This window comes from Atractosteus spatula, chromosome 22 (genome assembly GCF_055471065.1).
Source record: "Atractosteus spatula isolate fAtrSpa1 chromosome 22, fAtrSpa1.hap1, whole genome shotgun sequence".
NCBI lineage: Eukaryota > Metazoa > Chordata > Actinopteri > Semionotiformes > Lepisosteidae > Atractosteus > Atractosteus spatula.
In genome coordinates, this window is record NC_142727.1 from 3,941,999 (window position 1) to 3,966,949 (window position 24,951).

The 24,951-nt window shown below is 46.2% G+C and overlaps 1 protein-coding gene across 2 annotated transcripts; it reads right to left on the reverse strand.

Moving 5' to 3' along the window:
- Window positions 1–2,202: 2,202 nt before the first annotated feature.
- On the reverse strand, window positions 2,203–23,559 carry LOC148816644 (complement factor B). Of its 2 annotated transcripts, XM_088940161.1 has the most exons (18): window positions 23,391–23,559; window positions 22,286–22,534; window positions 21,175–21,360; window positions 20,506–20,679; window positions 19,081–19,182; window positions 17,792–17,925; window positions 16,016–16,154; window positions 13,985–14,116; window positions 13,263–13,367; window positions 11,602–11,739; window positions 9,518–9,624; window positions 8,401–8,524; window positions 7,070–7,217; window positions 6,275–6,351; window positions 5,297–5,412; window positions 4,759–4,891; window positions 3,864–3,913; window positions 2,203–2,921 (listed from the first exon to the last, which is right to left on the reverse strand). In XM_088940161.1, exons 1-18 carry the CDS (start codon window positions 23,443–23,445, stop codon window positions 2,766–2,768), a joined length of 2,325 nt encoding a protein of 774 aa, XP_088796287.1. In that variant the 5' UTR covers window positions 23,446–23,559; the 3' UTR covers window positions 2,203–2,765. The 2 variants fall into 2 exon arrangements, with proteins under 2 accessions (XP_088796287.1, XP_088796288.1); XM_088940162.1 differs by lacking the exons at window positions 20,506–20,679; window positions 21,175–21,360 and having other exon boundaries at window positions 23,391–23,557.
- Between the last annotated feature and the right edge of the window lie 1,392 nt (window positions 23,560–24,951).

The following is a 24,951-nucleotide window of genomic DNA, read 5'->3' on the forward strand; positions in this document are numbered from 1 at the left end:
TACACAACAGTAACGGCCCGTGGTTTGTTGTCGAGCAAGCCTGTTGTGTTGCAACCGCCCGCTGCTAACGATTCTGTCCCCTTCCTCCATTTGTGGAAATCAGGAGCACAGGGGAGCCGGAGTCTATCCCAGCAAGCAATGGGTGCAAGGCAGGGTACACCCTGGCTGGGACACCAGTCCATCACAGGACACACACACACACACACCCTGGCCGGGACGCCAATCCATCACAGGACACACGCACGCTGGACAGGACGCCAGTCCATCACAGGACACACACACCCTGGACGGGACGCCAGTCCATCACAGGACACGCACACTAGGGCCGGTTTTCCCAGAAGGAAATCAGCATGTCTTGAATTGTGGGAGGAAACTGGAGCACCCTGGAAGAAACCCACACAAATCTGGGGAGAACACGCAAACTCCACCCAGACAGCACCCCAGGAACTGAACACGGGGCCCCAGCGATGAGGCAGCAATGCTCACCGCTGCTGCCCCACCTAACAACGATAATTTTAAATCGTGATAATTAAGTCTCTTACCTCCGCTTGTTGCTTCCATTGTATCCCTGTACCAGTGCAGGGCAGTTTGATAGTGATTTACATATGGTGAACAATGGTGTGCTGAGAAAACGTGATAGCGGGGATCACAAGAGAAAAGATACCCATTTCATTAGAATGGTTATGCTTTTGGTTTTACCATCATAAACTGCTGCTTGAAGGCAGCTTTGCTGTTTTTTTCCAATTTCTATTCAAAATCCACCATTCGCTGGGAATTCCTTAGTGAAGGATTAGAGTCAAATGACAAAAAGTGGATCAATATGCTAAACGCTCCGCCAGCTAAAAACTGGTCCTAACATGCACAGGCTACAGCTGGACTAAGGATATAGCCAGGAAAATCTTCAAGAAGGAGATGTTCAATGAGAACCCACACACATGGAGTAGTGCTTGATCACAGCCAAAGAAAATGGACATCGTTAGCTATTTGGATCCTAATGAAGGCGATAGAGGGACAAGTGTATTAGATGGCATGTAGCATAACTCTTCTAGATGAGATCCTGATCACAAACTTTTGGGAGGAATGAGCCAGGGAGCTGCTGCAGAAGTGAAGAGGGGTGGATGGAGTTGGGCTAGAAAGCTGTACAAAAGAGGGCAAATAAGTTCTGCATAGCAGTATGAGAGGAAGTGGGCAACAGCAGAATTCGACCTTTTTGCAAATTTCTCTTTTAAGCAGTTTGGTCAATTTCTTATAACGACAAAATGTGCTGATGAAAATAAAAAGGGAGAGCTTGCTGAATACTTCAGTGTCAACTTGCCTGGCTGAGGAAACGACTGCGCTCGGGCAGTCACAACCCTCCCTGCTTACAGGGAATGAACGAGAGAGGCAGTTACAAGGGTGCAGTTAGGGGGGAAGGAATGAAGCTAGAAAAGATGCAGAGAATTGGGTGCAAGCAGGGAACATGATTAGGGTAGGATTAGGTTACAAGAGCCTAAATAAACTGACACCAAGTTAAAAAAAAAATAAAGAGATTGTCAGGAAAGGGATGCAGAAAGTTCCTGGATTTAGCAAGCCCTTTAGTCAGAAAAAAATTGACCCACTTTTTTTCCCCCCTTTATAAAGAAACACAGTCAGGCAATTGCAAAGACAGAGGGATTTCTGAATTTCAACAAGTAACTCGTTGCCAAATTTTGGATGCAGTCTACATCGGTTTTGAATCTGGGCTAAAAATAATCAAAGTCACTCATGCAGTCTTGCAGAGCACCACCCATTCACTTTCTAACCTCTTTCTAAGCAATTCAGGGAGATTGGGGGAGCCAGAGCTAGAGTCCATCCCAGCATGCAACAGGCACAAGGCAGGATCCACCTTGGACGTGACCCCAGGCCATCGCACAGCACATGCACACCAGATATGCATAGAAGCCAATTAACCTCGCAGAAGGTCTTTGGACTGGGGGAGGAAACTGAAGCACTTGGAGGAAACCCATGTGAACACAGGGAAAACATGCAAACTCCACCCAGACAACACCCAAGAAATTGAACTTGTTACCCCAGTGCTGTGAAGCAGTAAAACTAACCCCCGTGCCACCGTGTCATCCACTGTATGCGATTCCAAGATTAAAAGGCTTTACTGACTAGTCGTGACTAGTTTTTAAATGGCATTGCTGTACAGTACAATAGTCTCACTTAGGAAAATGAAGAGAGCCTTTTTAAAAATACATTTATTAGTGCAGTGCATAGCATTTGATTTCTGAAAAATCTAGTGCCACTGTTCAAGCAAGAGCAACCCGTCTCATGTTGTGGTCGGGAAAATTTGCTGGAGATATTTGATATAGTCATGGATCAGTCAATGCGTTTCCGCGCACGTACCCATTTTTACCCTTTGATGCATGAATTACGGTAAATAGCTGGACACCAAGCATTTGGAAGTAGTTTGGACATGTACATTCTGGACATTACTTAATAGGAAGGGATACATCAAACATGCTAATAATTTTAAAACTATGATGAAGTGACCATCCATGAATGTGTATAATTTAGCTGGTCACTACCTACAGAGGAAAACACTATCCACATTAACCCAAAACTGCATTGTAACATAATATTGTTGTACTGTTTGACTTTTGATTTCTGAATTTTTAATATTGTGTCAAAGTGTTCCACCGACTCGCTGTGTGCAAGGGTTTGTGGTCCTGTGTGGCTTTTATGTCTTCTGACTTTTGCTTTTCTCCATGCATGCCTACATGATGAGACCCCAGTCCCTGGTCTTAGTGGTCCAGGGGTGGAAACTCCAACTCATCACCAAGAGTCTGGCGCAGCCACGGCAACACACTGAACACAGCGATGTGGAAATCGCGGGCGTCTTCCGGAGGAGAGTCTCTTTTGCTGCACACATCTCTCGTGCCCCAGCTCACTACTCCCACCTATAGGACAGGAGCAGTACTGTAAAACCAGGTACAGGGATGATTCAGCCCACACAGCAGTCAACTGTGAGCAGAGTGGTATAATTTCAGCTGACTACACACTGGGACTGATCTTCAGTCATGCCAGGGAGTCATATCTGACAAAGAACGCAGAAATGGCAATGAACTCAGTGGAACTCATGCATTTCAGCCCAGGTTATTGTGCATCTGGTTCCGATTGCCAGACAAGTAAAGCTATATTTAAAAAAAATGTAACCACATGACTCAGACATTTAAGCAAATTTTACTTAAGAGGAATGCTGTGATGCAATGTGTGTGACTCCCAATGAGTTCAGGGAGTTGCCGACAGATGAAGGAACTCTTAATAATAAATAATTCCTTACAATTACATAGTTTTTCTGGACACTCCACTCAAAGCTCTGTACAGGTCATGGGGATCCGCTCCACCACCCCCCAGTGTGCAGCCCCACCTGGATGATGCTCCAGTCCTCTCCCCACACACCAGCTCTCAGTGGGGAGGAGAGCAGAGTGATGAAGCCAGTTCAGAGAGGGGGATTATTGGGAGGCCATGATTGATGAAGACCAGGGGGAAATTTGGTCAGGACACCGGGGTAACACCCCTACTCTTTTCGAGAAACACCCTGGGATTTTTAATGACCACAGAGTCAGGACCTCAGTTTTAATGTCTCATCCAATGGACTATACTGTAAAAAGGCGCCGTATCCCCATCACCATACTGGGGCATTAGGACCCACACAGGCTGCAGGTCTTGTCCCACTTACACTGGTCAGTACCTGTACTAGTAAACAAACTCACACCTGCTGGGCTTCAGTGGGCTGCCAGTGGTGAGCTGCAGGTGATATCGCTGCTGGTAAGTCTTGCAATAAACAAATAAAAAGGTTGAATAAAATATCAATCTCTGACGACTCAATTTTCACATACCTGAAAGTACCGTCGTTTCTGCTGGACAAACAAAGCTCCCCCTGAATCGCCTAAAAAAAAAAAACAGAAGTTCAAGTACTTCTTAAGCAGCACAAAGCCTCAAGTGAGAACTCTACAATATCTCTAAAAATGTATTTAAATGCTTAAACGGTATTCCTCTTACTAAAAAACACAGTGGAAAAGTCCATTTTGTTGAATGTTTGAACACTGATGTCTGAGCCCTGCTGTGCCTGTCCAGTACCCTAGAATATTATGAGGTCTAATAACTTCCTGTGATCCCAAGGTGAAAGGTGAAAGGTCAAAGGTGAAGGATGAAAGGCCAATGGTGAAACTCAAGGTGTCACAGAAAGCTGGGAGTGCTTTCCTGGGATGTGGTTACAGTCCCTCAAAGCCACAAAGACTGTACAGGAACAGGGTGTCGGCTAAAACGTTACAGTTTAAATCTGCGCCGCTGGGAAAGTGCGTGTTGCAGGCTGTGAGTGGCGGTAGAAAGGTTGCCATGATGCTCTCACGACTGGCGCTCTTTTAAATCACTCCATCAGTTTCATTAAAAAAACTGTTTGTGTAAAGAGAATGCCAAAAAACAAAGCAGACAGGCCACTCAGCTCTTCACCATTTTGGCTTCACAGAGAAATGGCATCCACATCAGGATGAATTTCACAGAAGTCCCACAATTAGGCAACTGGGGCCTAATATGGGGCTTAACCACTCGTGTGGCAGCGATCGCTTGTGAAAATGCTGCGGAACGTGCTGTTGAGCGGGGTGCGGAAAGTCATGGCTTCGGCCCTCATCTCCTGCACCGCTGGTGTAAGAACTGGTGGCCATTTATTTATTCCTTTAACACTTTTGAACCTCCGGGTCTCTGCTTTAATGCCCTTAGGCTGAAGTCCCTTACCTTTACAGGCGATGGAGTCCTTGTACGAGGAAGACCCCCCTGTGCACAGGAACCTGTCGGTCACGAACTCGGACACATCAGCTGTACTATCGGGCTCAAGGGCGACTTTGGCCTTTTCGATGCAAGCTGGTCTCTGGAGTTTCGAAATAAAAAAAATAAGGCTGTTAGCTTTAACAAAAAACCCCATCCATTGAAAATTTGTGAAATGGGACTACTGGTTAACAGTGCCAAACAGGATGGTGTCTAACATGACAAGCAAGTGTCTCACACGACTATGAAGTCTAACTCAACGGTATCTAATCTGACAAACAGCAGGGTCTATTACGAAAGTGTCTATCACGACGGTGTCTAACACGACTAACAGCAGCGTCTATCACTACAAACAGTATCTAACACGACTGTGCAATGCATAATAGCCATTCATTACAGGACCCCAGGAATAAAACCCAAGTTTTTAAAAGAGGTAATGTATGTAAAACTAAGAGCTGTTCAGTGAAACAAGGGGCTGGCCTGAGCCACTGGCGTGACGCCTGCTCACCCGGCTCCCGTACTGAATGTGCGTCTGCTTCCTCTCCACCTGCTTCTTCTCCGTCAGCTGCTCCGCTTTGGTGAGAAAATTTGCTGGAACCTCCTCGGTGCGAAAGAGGGCCTTTACTGCAAGAAATCAAGACGCCGACTGATCACACGAATTCCGAAAACGTTAACACGATCGAAACAGCTTGTGATTGCCCCCGAGTGCTTTGAAGGCCGGCAGGGACCCACGTTGGGCCTAGCCAGATGCTAATGAGGTGTCACTAGGTTGGCAGTTCAGTTTATTTCACAACAGGAGAGAAACGAATAATCCATTCTGAAGGTCTGCTGCGCTTGCTGCACCATTTCTGCACTGTAGTTCTACTTTGCTTTTGTGATGATTTTCTATGAATATTACATCTTGACTCTTTATTGCAGTAGACCCTGAGTAAACAATTCTGAAACATCTACCACACACACCTACTCCCCAGGTTACACAAGACCTGACTTACGCAAACTCGACTTACATAAAAATAACTGGGTAAGTCTTACTGTAAGACATTAAACACAAGAGAAACCCAGCAATATTTAACAAGACAAGTGCTTCTCTAGCACCATACTGGGCACATAAGGGAGGTGTTTAAAGTATAAAAGGATGCTTGTGAACAATTGTAAACAGATCAGATAGGGGAAAATCACTCTGATCTCAAGGAGGCCTCTACATTACTAAATAAACCTCTTTCAATTCTTCACTGAGCTGCACTGTGACTCCTTGTTTCTCTACAACATTATAATCGATTCTGAGGAAAGCTTGGCTTTCATCTTTAGTTGACTGATCTGATCTTGGTACTTATACCACATGCAGCCTTGACTGACCATGCATATTATACGCCTGTTCTAGGCTCACTTCATACTCCACTTGAGTAGGTGACAACTTGCAGTACTTCACACTGGGTTCCTATTGTAAGGCTCTGAATTAAATCAAAGATTGAACAGATGCTCTTACAGTGTTCATCACAAGTGGAGTTTGCCTTAATTTTCAGTGCTCTAGCTGAGGGTACCGTGCACGGCAGGCAAACAGGTCTGAAAAAGAAAAAAAGTTACATGATGAAAGAAATATTGCCATTAAAAACTGAAATGATTCAATGCAGGTTGTCTCTAGCAAAGGATTTCACATTTTCCTAAATGTAAGCAGCATTGTTTACAAATATTACTAAACCATTTTTAAAATTTTAGTGCTCTTACAACAGAATAAAGAAAGGTGAGAATCACGACGATTTTAAAGTGGACGGGCATAAAGTTTAAACAGTAAAGGGCACAATGAATCCACCCGTTTACATCTATGAAGACATTTTTACGAACAAACCTGTTAACCTTAAACTTAGCTCTGGTCGGCATTCTCACAAGGAATCATGGAAACCACAAATGCTGGGGGAGAGATGACTTCCCAAAGCCAGACAGCACTTTAACTCCCTTAAGTTGAAGACCAGTAAAGTCCTGGGTGCGACAAGTCTTGGGAAGTAGAAGCCACATCTTGCTTTGATGTTACAGTCAGATTGTCAGAGAAGATGGTCAATCTTTTCATTTCCAACTTCTGGCCAAACGGTATCCATCGCATACAAGACTTCGATCTCGAGCAGACAAGTGGCTCATGAGCAGGTCCCTAAAATACACGCTACCCTTGACGAGGACCGGTTTCACTCTCTAACCTCCAAACAAGCACGACTGATCCTCCGCTTTTAAACTGAAAAAACGCTGGTAGGTGCAGTACAGATTCAGGATGAGATGTACACAAACTCACCTGGATCTCTCGGAAAACCCAATCTTGTTTTTCACTTTCACCAGCGCAACATCGTAGTCATAGAACTCCTTAACATTCTTGTGGAGGAGTCCCTGTATGTTGTACTGGGGGTGCAGAACGATAGCTGTGGCCACATCGGACGTGCTGGCTGTTGAGACGCGCCAAAACAAGACCAAATGTCATTCATTTCCTTCTTCGTCCCCCCCAAGACAAAGAACTGGCTTTTGCGTTTACGGTCTGCTTATCTTACGAATTCAGTTTATCCGAGAATTTCCCAAAACCTGTCTGAGCAACTTCAATGACAGCTTCCATCCAGTTTTTGCACTTTATTCCTTGTATTTCTAGGGTTAAGGATGAACATATTGGATGCATTTAATTTAAGCTTTTCTTTAATGCTGTCCTGGACAGATTTGGCCTGTTGTAAGATTTCCCCAGTGACTGCCTCCCTAATGCTTCGGTAACCCCTCTGGTTCAAACGCACCCCGTTAAGGGTCTCATTTGGATGCTCGATACCCCATAAAACGAAAGATCTCTTCTGCGCACCAGTCTTTTAGCCACATATTACATCTTCCTAATCCACCACTTTTTAAATTAATAATAATTGCTTCCACTTCTAGAGCTCGTTTCTGCACACTCCACTCAAAGCTCTTTACAGGTCATGGGGATCCCCTCCACCCCCACCAGTGTGCAGCCCCACCTGGATGATGCTCCAGTCCTCTCCCCACACACCAGCTCTCAGTGGGGAGGAGAGCAGAGTGATGAAGCCAGTTCAGAGATGGGGATTATTAGGAGGCCATGACTGGTAAAGGCCAGGGGGAAATTTGGCCAGGACACCAGGGTAACACCCCTACTCTTTGAGAAACACCCTGGGATTTTTAATGACCACAGAGAGTCAGGACCTCGGTTTTACATCTAATGCAAAGGATGGCGCCTTTTTACAGTGTGGTGTCCCTGTCACTATACTGGGGCATTAGGACCCACACAGACCGCAGGGTGAGCGCCCCCTACTGGCCCCACTAACACCTCTTCCAGCAGCAGCCTCAGCTTTCCCAGGAGGTCTCCCATCCAGGTACTGGCCAGGCTGAGCTTCAGTGGGGCTGCCAGCTGGGAGCTGAAGGGTGGTTTAGCTGCTGGCACATAAAAAAAGACTAACTTCTTCCAGTTTAGGGTCACAGGGGAGCCGGAGCCTATCCCAGCAACCCACGGGAGCAGGGCACACTCTGGACGGGACATGACAACTTGTGTCGCTCTTCACCAGCTGAGAACCAGGCTGTCAGGTGATGGCATACTGGATGTGAGGGCTGGCTGTACTGGGTGGGATGGTGACTCACCATTAAAGAGAATGGATACTTTTTTAGGCTCCGCCACCATATCCTGTGTGAAGCAGTGAGCTGCTGTGAGGATCCAGCTCTGCGTCAGAATGGTGCCCCTGCAGTTCTCTTTTCTCTCAATGCTCTAGAAATACAGAAAGTCATCAGGGTCACCGACAGCTGGTATCTACCGCGTAGATACAATGACAGGATGCTGAAGTATCTTATCACCGCTCTGAGCCAGAGACAGCAGTGGGGTGAGAGTTTAATGCACTTCCGATGTGGCTGCATTTATCATTCCAGTGGCAACCTAGTTGTGCAATACAGCAACACTGCACGGACAAGACATTCATATGAAAACTGACCCGAAGCTGTAATACATTACTACTGTAGTGAGAGGGGCGATAAAGACAATGAGCACATGAACTTAGAGATTGAGACAAACGAACATGGAGGGAGAGATATTGAAAGGGATGACAGGAGAGGGGGGCAGGCAGAGTGAGGGGAGGTGTGAAGTAAGGGCAGTGGGAAAGCGAGTCCCCAGTAGGGACTACATTCCCCAGATTCCCCTGCTGCATCACCTGACTGGTTGCTGGAATCCAATTGGTCAGGTGACTACTTCAAAAACAGGAAGAGGAAGCTGCCCGAGTCAGTCATTTAATGGAGGCAGAGGGTCGAGCCTCTCTGTGTGCCGTCCACAGGAGGGAGAGGAGCAGACGCTGAATTAAAGGATTTGTGAGCACGTTATGAAATATGAAGTGCCTCAGAGAGCATGAGAGCGACTGTTCTCAGTCTTCTGGGAAAGACATTGTTAGTTCTTTGGCTCGGAGAAGAGCCCAAGCTTTTGTTTGGGATTTGGTTGTGGTAGTTTTAGTTGATTTTTTTCCCCCCTCCACACTATATAAAGGCACTGGGGTGTTTTAAACTTCACAGCTGTTTTGTGTCAGCTGGTCTGGACCCACCTATGTCAAAGATCCTGTTACGATCACCCAGGGGTAGATCACAATTTACACGTGCTCATTCGGATACCGCGTACATTTCTCGTGCGAAATTTCAGCCGAACTCAACACTGAAAGAGCGAGAGGCTGGAAGGGAGAGGAGAGCGCGGAGGACAGTCGAGGAGGGTGTGCAGTTTTACCACTGTCTTCACTTCCACGTGCCAAGGGTTGATGTATCCCACTTTGAGCTCCTCCAGCTGGGCTTCGCTCTCCTGAGCTACCCCGCACATGGTGACTGCCGAGTCACCTGGGCAGGAAGGACACCAGCCAGGTCAGAGACCATCCCGCTGTTCCTGCAGTGCTCGCGCCAAAGCGACTTCAACAGGAGTGCCGTCACCTTTACAGACCGTACACTGCACACAAATCATTCCAATTTGGTCTTATAGGCTAAATTAATGAACTGAGAGACTGGGTGTAAGGCACTGCAAGTGTCTGAGTTGTTACCCAGAGTTGTTGCGTTGTGAATCAATGGTGTTCTGGAGTGATATTTACTTTGCTGTGGATTTAATCTTTGAAAACCCATCAATCAGCAATTTTGTGTCGTTTTGACAATAGGTCAACGTGTGGATTGGGTATATTCATGTCTTTATTGGGGGGGGCATGGTGGCACAGTGGTTACCATTGTTATTTTGCAGTGCTGGAGTCCTGGGTTCAATTCCTGGGGTGCTGTCTGGGTGGAGTTCATATGATCTTCCCATTTTCCTCACACAGTCCAAAAACAGACTGGTAGGTTAATTGGCTTCTGGGAAAACTAGCTCTATTGCGAGTGTGCTTGTCTGTGTCTGTCAGCCCTGTGATGAACTGGCATCCCATCCAGGGTATCCTGCCTTGAGCCTATTGCCTGCAGGGATAGGCCCCGGGCTCCCTTGTGACTCTGTATTGGAAAATACAATTAGAAAATGGATGCACATTTTCATTTACTTCCTGGAGCAAAGTTGGTGTCCCCATTGAGTTTTTTTTCCCCCCATGAATCCGATTCAATAGACACCTGGAGGGAGTCCATATAAGGGAAAGAAGCTGACAGATTATGCCATGTGTGGGATTGGCCACTCCTCTGGGTTAATGGGATTGTGAATAAGAACAGCCAAGAGGGAAAAGTTGTTACTTCTGCATCTGGGCTCCACCCTGGAAGCAGGGATTCTTATCAGTATTGGATTGGGTTGGCTTACAGGCTTGTGGGGCTCAGTGAGTGAGGGATGCACTAGTAGGCTGTACAGAGTGTGGTCGCAGGTGCTAGACAGGTGAGCTGTGCAGTAGTTCTTAACGGGTTTGAAGGGCACTGGCATGGAACAGGGTTAGCCAAAGCTGCACCAGTGCCGGCGAGATAGTGGAGTATCTTCCCCCCCCCCCCCACAGCTAGGAGTGAGAGAAGACTATGCAGTGCACAGGTTAATTCCCCGAGTACTCCCTGGCAATACCATCAGCAGACAGACTGGAGGTCTCGGAGTTAGGCGCGTGAGAGAGAATCGCAAACCAGCCAATCAGGGGAGGCGTCCCTGGCCAAACAGGATCAGCCAGTGTAGTTAGTGATGAGAAGAGTTACAGGTTGTTAGTAAAGATCTGGTGCTTGGTGGTGGGGGAAAAAAAAAATTAATAAAAAGTAAGAGTAAAGATTTGTCAGCGATTAGTGAAGGTAAAGTACCATAGGTTACAAGGACTTCATTAGGCTGAATACTTCAGTGCCTGATGATTCATGAGGATGTGAAGAATTGACGAGATCTTCTTCTCAATGGGACGAGCATCTGTGGCGCTTAGTAACTCAAAGACAGAGCGAAGAACAACCAGGAAGGAAGAACAAGATGGAAACGCATGAAAGCTAGGAATCCCACAGGGGGGCCAGAAGGAGAACGACAGACCCCTTGCAAAGCAGAGCAAATTATACTTGAACATCAAGATATCCGATATTCTGCAGACGTTCTCAGGTATAAAATAGTTTAGTGATGTTACTCTTGAGTGAAAGCTTCATTTCCTTTGCCAAAATCATTTCATTGTTGTAATACCAGAAGCTGCTTGTCCCCCAGAAGCAGAGGGGAGAATGACCCTGTAAGCCCTCCCTAAATTTTAAAGCACTTACTTTACCAAGAGAGAAAACGGCAGTGTTGCAGAGATTCACACTAATTGAACACAACACTGCAAAGGGGCTGAGAGAGGGTGAGAAAGCAGGGGAGGACAATATAAGATACTGGCCGCATGGTGGGTCAGTCACCACCGAACACACACTCACTGATCATCTGGTCAAAAACCTTCCCCAGCTCTTCGGGCCCTTGGAGGATGAAGAGATGCTCCTCGTCTCTCTTCTGGGAAGCGATGGAGTTCAGTTCCCTCTTGTTCACCTTGTCTCCCACTCCAAACACATAGATATCTATGATGGGATCAGTTAGCCAAGTTAGACACGCATACATTCAGCTGCACAGTAGCCTGGAGAAAAACTGGTCTTCCTTTACAAGACGGGAAACATGTTGCCAAGTGTCAGAGGGATTTTCACACTTGCAGAATGTGCAGATTCTTTGGAACCGAATGAGAGTCACATCTGTTACTGATCATTGTCAGGGGTTACACAACCTCTCAGAACCAGGTGTAGTACACACTGCAACATCGAGCTGTACACGTGAATGCACAAGCACCAACCAAGAGAGGTGCTCTGAGAAATACAAACCGCTTCAATTAAGAACCGGAAAAGTGTTTCTCATTTCCACCCAATACCATTGATTTAACACAATTATGGCTCTACCTGTTATGTATTTTTTACATCTGGCTAAGACATTGTCACTTAACTGGTAAGAGATAATAAAACAGTGTTAATGTGTATGAACTGGAACATGGGCAATACCCATAGATGTATTAATGATAGTATTAATCTAAACACTTCAAGTTAGATAGAACTCACCTTATTTGGACAGGTGGGTAGAACTGAAGGACGCCTTTAGTTTTGTCTCGCTTATTTGTGCAAATATGGCGAGTTGTGTCTTTAGACTTCAGAACTTCCAACTTCAGAAGAGCCTGGGACCCACCTTATTTGGACAAATGTGTCCCAGTAAGGTACTGTAGGCTCCTCTGAACTTGGCTAAGACCCATCTCTGTGCGTTTGCTATATTAATGGAATTTGTATACTACAGCTCTTGCATGATTTGCAACTTCACGTCTCACGGGCAGCAGTGAGGAGCAGTGCTTAGTGTTCTAGATATGCAACTGGAAATGCAAAGGGTTCACAACCCAGGTGAGACAGCTGCTGTGCTTCTGAGCCACATAATTCATCCATCGTATTCCGATGAGATAGTAGTATAAATGGAGGCAAGTCCCATTGGAGAAAAGCATCAGAAAATCAATAAGTGAGGAGTAGAAAATCAAGTTACAGAACTGGCTTCTGGGAAGGTAAGACCAGACTCCAGCGCCACTTGGCGACTAAGAATAGAATTGCATATGGGCAGAAAATTGATGTTCACAATTGCTTATTTTTTAACTAAAATAAACATAACAAAAAAAGTATTTCTAATAATATAGAAGTAAGGGTTCACATCCTTATTCACGTGAGGATATTTACTGTTGGATCTTTAATTTTGTTAATTAAATATATCCATCTTTGTTCTATACATTTAATCAGCTAGTGCTCATCTCTTAAGACTTTCATTCGCTACAGTAACCATGTTTTAGGTCTAGAATAGGAGACTACAGCCCAACCTAGGAGAGTCACAAACTGGCACTGTGCATGCAGACCCAGTAAATACAGCACTGAAGTACGAACCACGCCGACAGAGTTCTGTTCAAAGAGTGATATTGCATCTGGGCGATTTTGTTACAGTACTGGGAGCACGTCACTGGTATAGAAAGGTCCACATTACATACCACAGGTAGACCTGGAGTTAAGGGTTAAGAGTAGCATCTTACCCAGATAGTCCTCATTTGTGTTATCATGGCTAGGCATCTGGATCCCGAGTAGAGCGCGGATTTTATTCAGCACGGACTTCGGGCTCCCACCCGTGTTGGATTGACCTGGTGAACGACAGGGAGTGAGGGTGGGACACACACACACACACACACACACACACACACACACACACACACACACACACACACACACACACACACACACACACACACACACACACACACACACACACACACACACACACACACACACACACACACACACACACACACACACACACACACACACACACACACATTTCCTAGAAGCCAATTAAACCACCAGTATGTCTCTGGACTGTGGGAGGGAACCAGAGCACCTGGAGCAGACCCACGCAAACACGGGGGAACATGCAAACTCCACACAGACAGCATCCGAGGAATTGAACCCAGGGCAGCAGTACTAACCACTGTGATACAATGCCCCACCAAATTGGATCAATTCCTTGTCAAATTTGAAATTGCCCATCTTTCACACAAAAACAGGGAGAACATACAAACTCCACACAGACAGCACCCCAGGAATAGACCCTGGGCCCCCGTGCTGGGAGACATCAATGCATCCCGACCTTAAATAGCCACTAACCCTGAATAAGCTGTCTAGCATCACCGAATACTGGCAGGACTGTGGCTTTTCTGAAGCATGGCTACAAGACCTGAAATGGCTTTGCGTTTGTACTTACCGTCTGACACGATGAGAATGACGTGGCGAGTCTGGTTGAACTTGCTTCCCTTGTTCTCTTTCAGGAAGCCCATGTTCTTGTAAACCATGTTCAAAGCTGCGTGCAGGTTGGTGCCAGTCTTATCCCCGTGGGCTGCAATAAGAAGCAAAGCCATTTAAAACCGACCGAACTGCAGGCAACGTGCGCACAACACCACAGCCCGTCTGGAAAAGGCACAACAGCACCTGCACTTTCTGTGGCGCTTTAAAAAAAAAAGGGGTACAGGGAAGCATCTACTCATGAGCTTTTACCACAGCACCATAGAAAGTGTCCTCACTAGCGGCATCACTGTGTGGTGCAGCAGTACCACCACACACGACAGACGCACTACAAAGGGCTGCGATCATAGGATGTGATTTACTACCAAAATCGGTGAGATTCACACCATCCGGTGTCGTAATAAAGCCCCATCCATCATTCAGGGCCCCAGCCATCCCATTATTTAAAATCATCATTCAGGATCCCAGCCACAGAATGTCCGCCCCCACACAGGTACCACACTATTAAAGCACGGACCACTAGACTTAAGAACAGCTTCTATCCCACTGCAGTACGCATCAACCGCTAACTGCAGGGCCTCAGACTCAATACACTTCTGCACTGTGCACTTTTTGGATGATCTACACGTTTTTCTCTGTACTACACTGTTACTTCTCTCTACTACAGTTAATGTTCATAATGCACTGCCCACATTGTGTGGTGTTGTCTGTTGTACCGTGTACGTCCTGAGAGATCGACAGCTGAGACTTCCAACCTACATGCACATATGGCAATAAACGCCGCTATTCCATCTACTGTCAACCTTGGCAAACCTGTCTTGCTCTGCTGCAAGTTCAGAGAGTTCTAAAGTTGTTTTTTTTAAGTGACCTTCGGCATCCAGCGGTGCCCCCCGGAGTCGTTCTAGATTAATTATTGAATTGACATTTTTGGATGTAGCGATGAAATGAACCCGTAGCACAAATAAAACTTCACAGCTGTGGAGCGGCACAAGAAAAAAAAAACATACATTATCGAAGTACTTTATGCGACACTGAAGAAGCTAGTTGTATACATCTCTTAACAGCGAGGAGTGTAGAACCCTGTGTCTGTAATCTACCTACAGAGCCAAGTCTGAGATGCACTCTTAGTTGCTGGAACTAGGCCTGCTCGTTACCCACAATTCAGCCTGTTGACATTTGACCCCACTGAACTTTTCTACTTTTATTCCATCTAAGGATCTACATAAATCTCAACTGGACAGAACTGTACACTCTAAATGTAGGGCCACATTCATCAAGCGTAAGGAATTGAAAATAAAAAGTTAAATGCAGTTCTTTCAATGGCTTAGCTTTGGCAGAAGACTTTTAATTCTACTGATTTGTACTCCTCTGTTCAACCCTTAAGAATCTTCAATTAGTCTTAATGTTCAGACAGAACCCAGACAGATGAATACACTGTACAAGAACTTCAGCTGCACAACACTTCTGCATTTACCCGTGTGAGGTAGAGAGTGTCCATTTCAATGAACTATTTTTCCAAGACAGTTCAAAGAGGGGGGGGGGGGATTTACAAGGAATTACCACTGCTCATGATCATACTGGTTACTGGAACGCACATCAGAAGATTCCCAGCAAAGTAAAGGCCAGATGTGCTGATCGAGTCAGGCAGCACTTAGCCTCACACCAAGAAGAAACTAAACTCGGTCTGAACTTCCCAACACCCTCTTTATATACCTGAAGCCCCACCCCCTGGTACGTACAGGGTTTCCCACTCAGTCCCTGCACAGCTCCCTCCATTTCCGATAGGAGGTTGCCGACTCCTTCTGGCAGCCATTTTGTCCCTACATCCCCACACCCACAACCCCACCCTGAAGGCTACATGCAAGTCACACCTAGTGTTTTTACAAGCGTGTATGCCAATATATGTCCTAGTCTCCTTCTGGGTCCTTGAGGAACTGGGGGATAGATTAATTTCTTGGTGTGCCAAACAGAAGCCTTTAGCCCAATACATTACCTGTGTATTTAAATTCATACAGCTTGTCTATGACGTATTCCACATTGTTGCTCTCCGGGTCAAGTATAGACACAATCTCTTTGGCTTGGCTGGCATAGGAGATGACTTCATACTTCTGCTCCACTTCATAGCTGTCTAACTACAAAGCAAACACATACCACTGTTTCAACAATGGGCAGGTACTCTTTTCCTTTTAGAAAGAAAGGACTGCATGGCAGTGAAGTGGTGAGCATTGCCGCCTCACAGCGCCGGGGCTCCGAGTTCAATTCCTGGGGTGCCGTCTGCATGGAGTCAGTATGTTCTCCCCAAGTTTACATGGGTTTCTTCCCACAATCCAGAGACATGCCGTTAGGTTAATTGGCTTCTGGGAAAACTGCCCCTGGTGTGAGTGTCTGTCCTGTGCAGAACTGATGTCCCATCCAGGGTATACCCCATCTTGCACCCACTGCTTACTGGGATGGACTCTGCACTCCCCCCTGACGACTATACTGGATAATGTGGGTCAGAAAATGAATGAATGGATGTCCTAAATAAACAGTCTATATACTGTAGCATGTTATTTACTCACAGCATCTATTAATGCTGTTGTATAAAGAGCTCTAACAATGTGATGAAGCCAAACAAACCTAAACACATTAACTATCCCCCAGCATTCTGTTGCTATAATTACTTGCCTATACTTACGTGGTTCCATTTGGACTGTTTTTTTATTAATAAATCGGCTCATTAGCCATTATCCAGTCTAAGAAATGTTACCCAAGCCTTAAGCAACAGTTGGAAGTTTTGCTCAAGTCCTATGAACAACATTTCTTGTTTAAGTACAAATGGTGGAACAGGATCATGCCCTGGAGATATCCGTTAGTCTTGAGTCCTTTACTGCCATGAACACGTTTGCCCCAATGTCAAATACAGTGTGACATTGTTAAAATACAGAATTGAAAGAAAAAGAAAAAAGCCTTTAACAAATTCATCTAATAAAACAGATTTCATTTTATAAAAAGTTTAAAATCTGAAGTCTGTCGAAGGACATTACATTTGAGTGGAGTGTCCAGAAAAGTGCTATATAAGTGTAAGAAATTGAATTTTTGAGGAGTAAACATTGCTTGCACCAAAGAGAACGGCCATCATCTATCCCTTTGTCACAGCTCTTGATATCACTTACTATATGATGACAATGCTATAATGATGGACAATGGCTGCAAATACAATCCTTCAATTCTTGTAAGCAGTGGGTAATCACTGAAAAATACCACCGTAAATCTATGCATTTACACCATATTATGAATTTCATATTTAAATGCCTTTCATCCTTTACCTGATTTTCAAAATACAGTGAAGTGATAACTAAAATACAAGAGCGTTTGCAAAGGTTCTCCTTTTAAAACCCATGCTGTGCTTCAGTATTTAAACATTATATAACAGAATATAATAGCCCTATTCACATTGTGCTCAACACATTTATAACACCACTTCACAGGTAATAGGGTTGGAGCGGTGGCTCTGTGGCTCAGGATCTGTGCCTGGAAGGTTGCTGGTTTGAATCCTGCAGCTGGCAGAGGAATCCTACTCCGTTGGGCCCCTGAGCAAGGCCCTTAACCCCAGCTGCTCCAGGGGCGCCGTATAAATGGCTGACCCTGCGCTCTGACCCCAAGCTTCTCTCCCTGTCTGTGTGTCTCATGGAGAGCAAGCTGGGGTCTGCGAAAAGAAACATTCCTAATGCAAGACATTGTATAGGGCCAATAAAGTGGTCTTAACTTATCTTAAAGAATGAATTACCTTTCTGATCAAGGTCAAGACGGCATCCTTAGCCTCATCAAAATATTTCGGGTTGATACTGCCCGATGTGTCCAGGAGAACGTACACGTTTAGCTTGCCGTCATCCTCAATGCGGATCGTTCTTCCGAAAGAACCTGCAAAGGAGCCCACAACTCGTCAGACACCGCAAAGGAGTGGCTACACAACGCATATTCATATCGATGAACTATAACGAAGCCCTAATTGTCAATTTTTCAACTTTATGTAAAAGCGCAAAAAGTTAAAGCAATCATTCCATTTTTTGGTTATGCATGTAAAAATAAAAAATTTGTCAGACGCTTTGCATGTGACGCTCTACGCATTAAGACAAAAGTGGGTAATGATTCATACACATTGCCGTGAAGCTGCTTGTACCCGATTTAAGCAGCAGCCCAGGGCCAAGAAAACCCAGATGCAGGCAGGCAGACAGTCAAAGTGAAGCAAGGCAGAAGTCCAGAAGTAACAAAGCTGGAAATGCCAAGACTTGATGACAGAACCCCAAGTGCTGCTAGAGTAATACAAAAGCAGATCTGAAATGGCCTGTTCCCCATGAGACAGGTGTGGAGGTTAACCATGCACAGGTGGAACAGATCTCCCGCCATAACGTGCAGTCACGGCAACCGGCCGATTGATAGGTCTAGTTGCAGCCCGCTCCACTGGGAGCAGGTATGATCTCGGATTTCGATGTCAGAATGTTACCAAGCTGACAAGATCAGATCCCAGACTGGCAAGCAAACATTGCAATACAATTGTCAATCAAGAGCCAATCCATTACTGCTGGTTTTACACAGTCTGTTCTTACAGAACTTTAACAGACCAAGGCGCGCACACAGACACACACACTCATACCAGGGCCAGTTTTCCCCAGAAGCCAGTTAACCCACCAGCAAGTCCCTGGACTGTGGGAGGAAACCCACATGAACACGGGGAGAACATGCAGACTCCACCCAGACAGCACCTCAGGAACTGAACCCAGGGCCCCAGCACTGCAAGGCAGTGATGCTGACCACTGCTGCCCCCAATAGTAAATCTTGAGAGTATACACTTTTTGTACTTTCAGGCATATTTAACCCAGAAACAAAATAATCTTGTCTTACTCTACTACAGTACTGTACATCACAATACTGTAATTGCACTAATAGAGTTATACTGCATGTGCAGTACAGCCTTCACAATCCTCTAGATTTCTAACGACCGATTTGAGAGCATTCATGGATTTTTTTCCAGCCTCTTTCCATAGAGCTAAGAGTAATGATGTTCTCCCTCGTTACCTGTGCCTTTCTTGTCTTGGGTATAGGAGAGGTCCATCACAGCAGACAATGAGGCACCCAGAGCTGTTGCCACGACAGCAGGAGAGTCAAAGGAGAACAGAGCTACAGACAGAGAGCAGTGGAGTTTCATTACAGACACAGTCTTCTGGAGAGGAGAGAAAGATACTAGTCATCGAATGGTAACAAAAATCACAACGTTGTCACACTGTAACCCCACTTAAAGAGGAACTGTGCTAAGAGATGCGATCTATTGTAAAACCTATCGTGCGGTCTTGAGTCCAGTTGTGAAGCACACTATTGCGATACAGGGGAGATGGCAAACAGCCATTAGCACATTCAGGCTGCCCTAATCTGGTGTGAACTGGGACAACGCGTGGTATCCAAATAAACTGAAACAAATCCATTTCCAGGTTTTGTACAAAAAGGCAAGATTGTCGGAAAACATTTCCGGAGCTATCCGTCATTTGTCTCTAAATACATAATTTCCTCTGTATTTCCTTTCCCCGTGTGCGTCATGATTTGATATTAGCGAGGCCAGAAAGCAAAAAGCAGATATAATCCATACTGAAAAGTCAAACGTCACCCTTATTCAAATCGGAGAGCTCACCTTCTCCCTGCTCTCAAGATGGGATTCCTTTCTAAAACCTCTCCCTGCGTTTGCGTTTCCACCTTCCACGTTGGCCCAGAAATGCAGTTTCCTGGTTCGTTTCTCCCCAGATCCCCTTTCTCTCCCCCTGCCTAGTCTCACATCCCGTTTTTTTCAGCTCCCTGTGGACCCCTGCTCCCTCCATCATTCCTCCACCCCCCGATGAAAGCTCCACAGCCTGCCATATTGCCTTTTTCTACTCACAGCCTGAGCCTCCCCATGCATCTCCGCCAATTTAAAAAAAAAACGTTGTGTCCTGCTTAACACGGCAGAGTTTTAATGGGTAGCGTCAGTCATCCCGTTTGTGTCAGATGGCAACTGGTTGAATTACAAGCCAAGTTCAGCTTCTGTGCTTTGGCGTCAGTCTGCGTCTCTGTATTGCGTACAATATATATTGTCAGGCAACATATAGTCAGTTGTCCATTTTAATGTATGGTGTCTTTCCAAGTTCCATTCAAAATGAGTGTATCCCATTAGTAGGACTCAGTCTGTTAGTCTCTTTGAAAGTATGTCTCTGTCCCAGTTTTATTGTGCCTCCACGTCCCATCCTTCAGTTCTCAGAGACTCAGCGAGAGCTTCAGTCTCTTAGAGTGTGTTGTACTAATTGACTGACAGACTTGTAGACCATCTCTAAACCTCACAGTCAGTCAGCATACCCGTCAAGCTGGCAGAATCTCGATAATTCAGCGTTTCGCTGTGTCTCTAGTGTCCCAGTCAGCAGGTTCGCTTTCCTGCGTGTCTGTGGCTGGGTACGTCTCCCAGCCTGCAGGCGTCCTCACCCAGACAGCGCGGTTCCGACCCGCTCCACACTCTGGCGCTCAGACAGACCCGATCCGAGGAGCCCAGGAGCTCCAGGCCTTGGTGGCAGCGGTAATGGACCGTCTCTCCCACCCGGAACCGGCTTCCGGACCTCAGAGAGCCAGGAGGAGCTCCGGGATTCACACAGTCTTCCACTGGGGTGACCAGACCAGGAAGAGTCAGGCAGTCATCGTAACCCCACCCCTCGACAAACAGTAACAGACAGTGCTGCACAATCTGCACTACAAATCAACAGGGTTCTTTGGGTATGAAAACATGCACTAGGAACGTCTAAAATAATGCATACAAATGATGTATTTAACCTCCAGAAATAAATGGAAACTGACGTCTGAGGAACACAAAGAAAGACTGAGCGTCTATTTCCGATGGCAGTGTTCACTACACTGGATGAAGACCCATAAGAAAAGATGTAGCTACAACACAAACTCCGCTATAAACACCCCCTTCTTTTCCTCAGTGCAGGTTCATCTGCGGAAGTATTCCCACAAGTTAATTTCCAGTGCAGCATTAAAATACCCCGTACGAGACCTAAAACTGGCTCCTTGTTAAGCTCAGGCTGTGTGTTTCTTTCCCATGGAAGTACAGAATCAGCATCTCTCGAGCGGGGCGGGCAGCCGGACACTCGTCACCTCGGTCGTCGCACACGGGGGTGGACCCAGTCCAGTCGCCTGCGCCGGTGCAGTTGCGGACCTCCGAGCCGTACAGCCTGAACCCTTCCTGGCACCAGAAGCGCTGGCTCTCCCCCGGGCGGAACCACAGCTGCCGGGGGCTGAACACGCCGTTGTCCAGCTGCAGCTGAGCTGGGCACTGTACCTCTGAGACAGCAGAGCTGGGCGTCAATACCGCCAGCCTGGGGCACAGAGGAGCTTAAAGACTACACTGGGACAGAGACGAGGGGGATTAAAAGGCGTATTCCCCACAACTTTGAGGGCTGGTAAAACTGCACACCACAGTGGATTAAAATTGCCCTCACAGTTTCTCACACTGGAAGCAAGTCTCGGTCCATTAATACAGCAACGGAGGGGATAGCTGATGCAGACGCAATGTGTAACATTAACGTGGCACTACAAGAAGAATTCGTACTGACTGAGCACCTGGACTTTCAAGGCCACTCATATCAAAAGGACACCAGGAGACTTTAAAAAAAATTCTTGTATAACAATGTGCATATACAGTACATGGTTGTTGGGTTTTTTTTTTTTAAGCGGGCCACATTATGCAAAGAGGATGAATTAAAACAGAAATAGAATCTTTTTTTTTACCCCCCCCCCCCCCAAAATAAAAGCAGACCAGTCATTCCAGTCCATGATAGATAAGATAAGAAAAGACTGGCCATATACAATTTTGGCCACACACTGACAGGGAGAGAGAAGCTGGGGGTCAGAGCGCAGGGTCAGCCGTTTATACAGCACCCCTGGAGCAGCTGGGGTTCAGGGCCTTGCTCAGGGGCCCAACGGAGTAGGATTCCTCTGCCGGCTGCGGGATTTGAACCGGCAACCCTCCAGCCACAGGCGCAGATCCTTACCCATAGAGCCACCGCTCCACCCCCATCCTCAAAATAGTATTTCTAGGACCCAGATCTTTTTTTAGCTCTTAAGGAGCCTTTGAGAAAACACGTGCGATCCATACCTCAGAAATGCACCGCCATGCTATCGGATACAAACGGGGAGAGGAAGAGGGACAATACCCCCCCAGGAGTGCACAGACCCCAGGAGGGGCTGTTCGTTCACGCGCTGGTACCTTTGCAGAGCGCCCTGGTTGTGCTCCGCCCACTCGGCAGCCTCATGGTCGACCACACCCCCTCGGCGTCGCAGACCCTCTGCCTGACCGGGTAGGGGTACCAGCCCTCACCGCAGTGGTAGGTCAGCACACTGCCCACAGAGCCCCCCTGCGAATAAGACACCCTGCCTCCTTCAACAGCCTCCGCCTGAGGACACTCCTTCGCTTCAACATCGCCGTCTTCTCCTCCTGGAGCCTCTTCTGTTATTCCTGAGGAGACAAGGCACCCCTTAAAAGGTGGTGGGGGGAAAAAAACGTGTATTCATCACGGCCGACATTAAAAGTGCATACATGGTCTGGAAATCGAACAGAACGGAGGTAAATATGCTAGCAGTATTTGGTAACAAAACACCGCCCCAAGGACAAGAGCTGGGGTGAAGGGAACATTTTTTGGATTGGAAACACTTCAGACTGGGGGGCAGAGTCTATCCCAGCAAGCAACAGGCACAAGGCAGGGTACACCTTGGACGGGACACCAGTTCATCCCAGGGCACACACACAGACAGACTCTCACACCGAGGCCAGTTTTTCCAGAAGCCGGTTAATGGAAAATTGGATCTGAATTGTTAGTTTTCCCCATCCTAGATTGTGCTGCAGACATGTTTCTACTGCATGCACACAAACAACCATCCATTTTCCAACGGCTTTCTCCAGTACAGGGCCACAGGGGGGACCAGAGTCTATCCCAGCAAGCAACAGGCACAAAGTAGGATCTACCCTGGACAGGACACACACACGCATTCACACCAGGATGAATGTTTCCCAAAGCCAAATAACCTACCAGCGTGTCTTTGGACTGTGGGAAGATACAGGAATGCTTGGAGAAAACCAAGCGAACACAGGGAGAACATGCAAACTCCACACAGACAGCACCCCAGGGATTGAACCCAGGGCCCCAGCTCTGTGAGGCAGCAATGCTAACCACTGCACCACAGTCCCACTGTCAACTAATCCAAACCGTAAACACATTTAATAATTTGAAAAAGTTCCAAACCACAGCACCACCCCTGCACACCAGCATAACTAGCAATATTGTATGAAAAAATGAACACCGCCTAACACTTACCTAAAACGAAGGTGAGGGCCAGCACCACAGCTACAGCACAAACCTGCGTCCTCATTTCTCCCAAGTCCAGCTCTGCCCGTCGTGTTGTTTAGTTAATTACTGGATATCTGGGAATCTGTGTCCACACAAATACCTCTGGGCTGACCCCCAGGGGACTTCCCTGCGGCCAAAACTCCCGTCTTATCTGACCAGCTATTATTCATTAACGAGCAGTCACAAGTGGGAGGGAGGAGGAGTGGAATTGTGAAATATGCGAAATTCCGACAAAATGTCAGCATTTGCTTTCACTGAAACCTGAAGAGGGGAAATTGATTTTACAGTTGAGTTGCAGGCCGTTAGTGTTCAAGCTTGGTAAAGATCTGTGCTCAGTTTTTCCTCTTTGCTTTAAGGCAGCATATTATTGAGGACTCGAAGCACTGCTCGCGTTTAAAAGCCTTCATTTAGCATAATTAACCTGGACCCTAGAACACCTCATCTCAGGCCAAAACCCCTGCAACTGGTGCTTAGTTCATCCTATCTTTCCTGTCTTTTCTTTCATTCCCTGAAAGGTTTCTCAGTGCCATGTTAAAAAGGGATTTCACTTTTAAATTATAAAAGAAACCTTTCGGATTTGAGAGCCCGAGTATCACCATCGAGAAGATGAGGAGTTTAACAACATTAGGGAAAAGTACCATCAGCTTTCCATTTCCACAGAGCAAAACAGGGCAGGTAGAGGAAGGAGAGTGAGCATACAGCTCCAGAGGAGGAGAGATCTTCACTTTTACAAGAGCTTGCACACCTACAGGTACGACTACCAGAAGGGTGTTCACACAGCATGTTCCCGACAAAGACATCACTGGGAGGAACAGGACAGCAGTCTGGTGTCTGAGACACCCAAGACCACAGCCGGCAAGTATGAAGAGAACCTTCACCGCTTCTTCCCAGTTCATGAGCCCAGAAACAGCAGTCTGCATGTGACCCATCACTGGAATGCCGAGTTTTCCTAAAAAGCCAGTCATTAATACGATTACAGCTACAAACCGAGTAGTACAGTTAAAAAGACACACAGAGCTCCCATGCTGAAGTCTGGCCATTTGCTTCCAGTGGAATACTGAACTTTTTTAAAATTTGGCAACTTGCATATACAGTAATGTGTTAAAGAGAATGGCACCAGAGCACTTATCAGTGTTGTTGACCGACTGTGGCATTTTCTGTGTTCCAAGGTTACACTTAAAAGGGCAAAGATTACTTGCTTTTTTTGTGCTGCAGCTCCACACTATCAAGTCATTTATTTTTAAATTTGTCACTTTTAGCATTTTGTTTCAATTCAATTTTATTTGTTCGATGTGAACTACAAAGGCAAACTTGCTTTCTTTTTCCTTACGTTTGCTTCACCAATTCATTCAATGCTGCTGGTCACCCTAGGGATGAATGTGTTCTGTGGTTAGAGCAGAATCTCCGAAAACTGTTGCCACTAATTCTTTCCCGAGTAATTAATATTCCTTTTTCCAGTCAACTTCTCTAAAACTCATTCCTTCATGATCGGCTTCACTGAAATCGTAGCGCCCCAATTTGGGCTCTA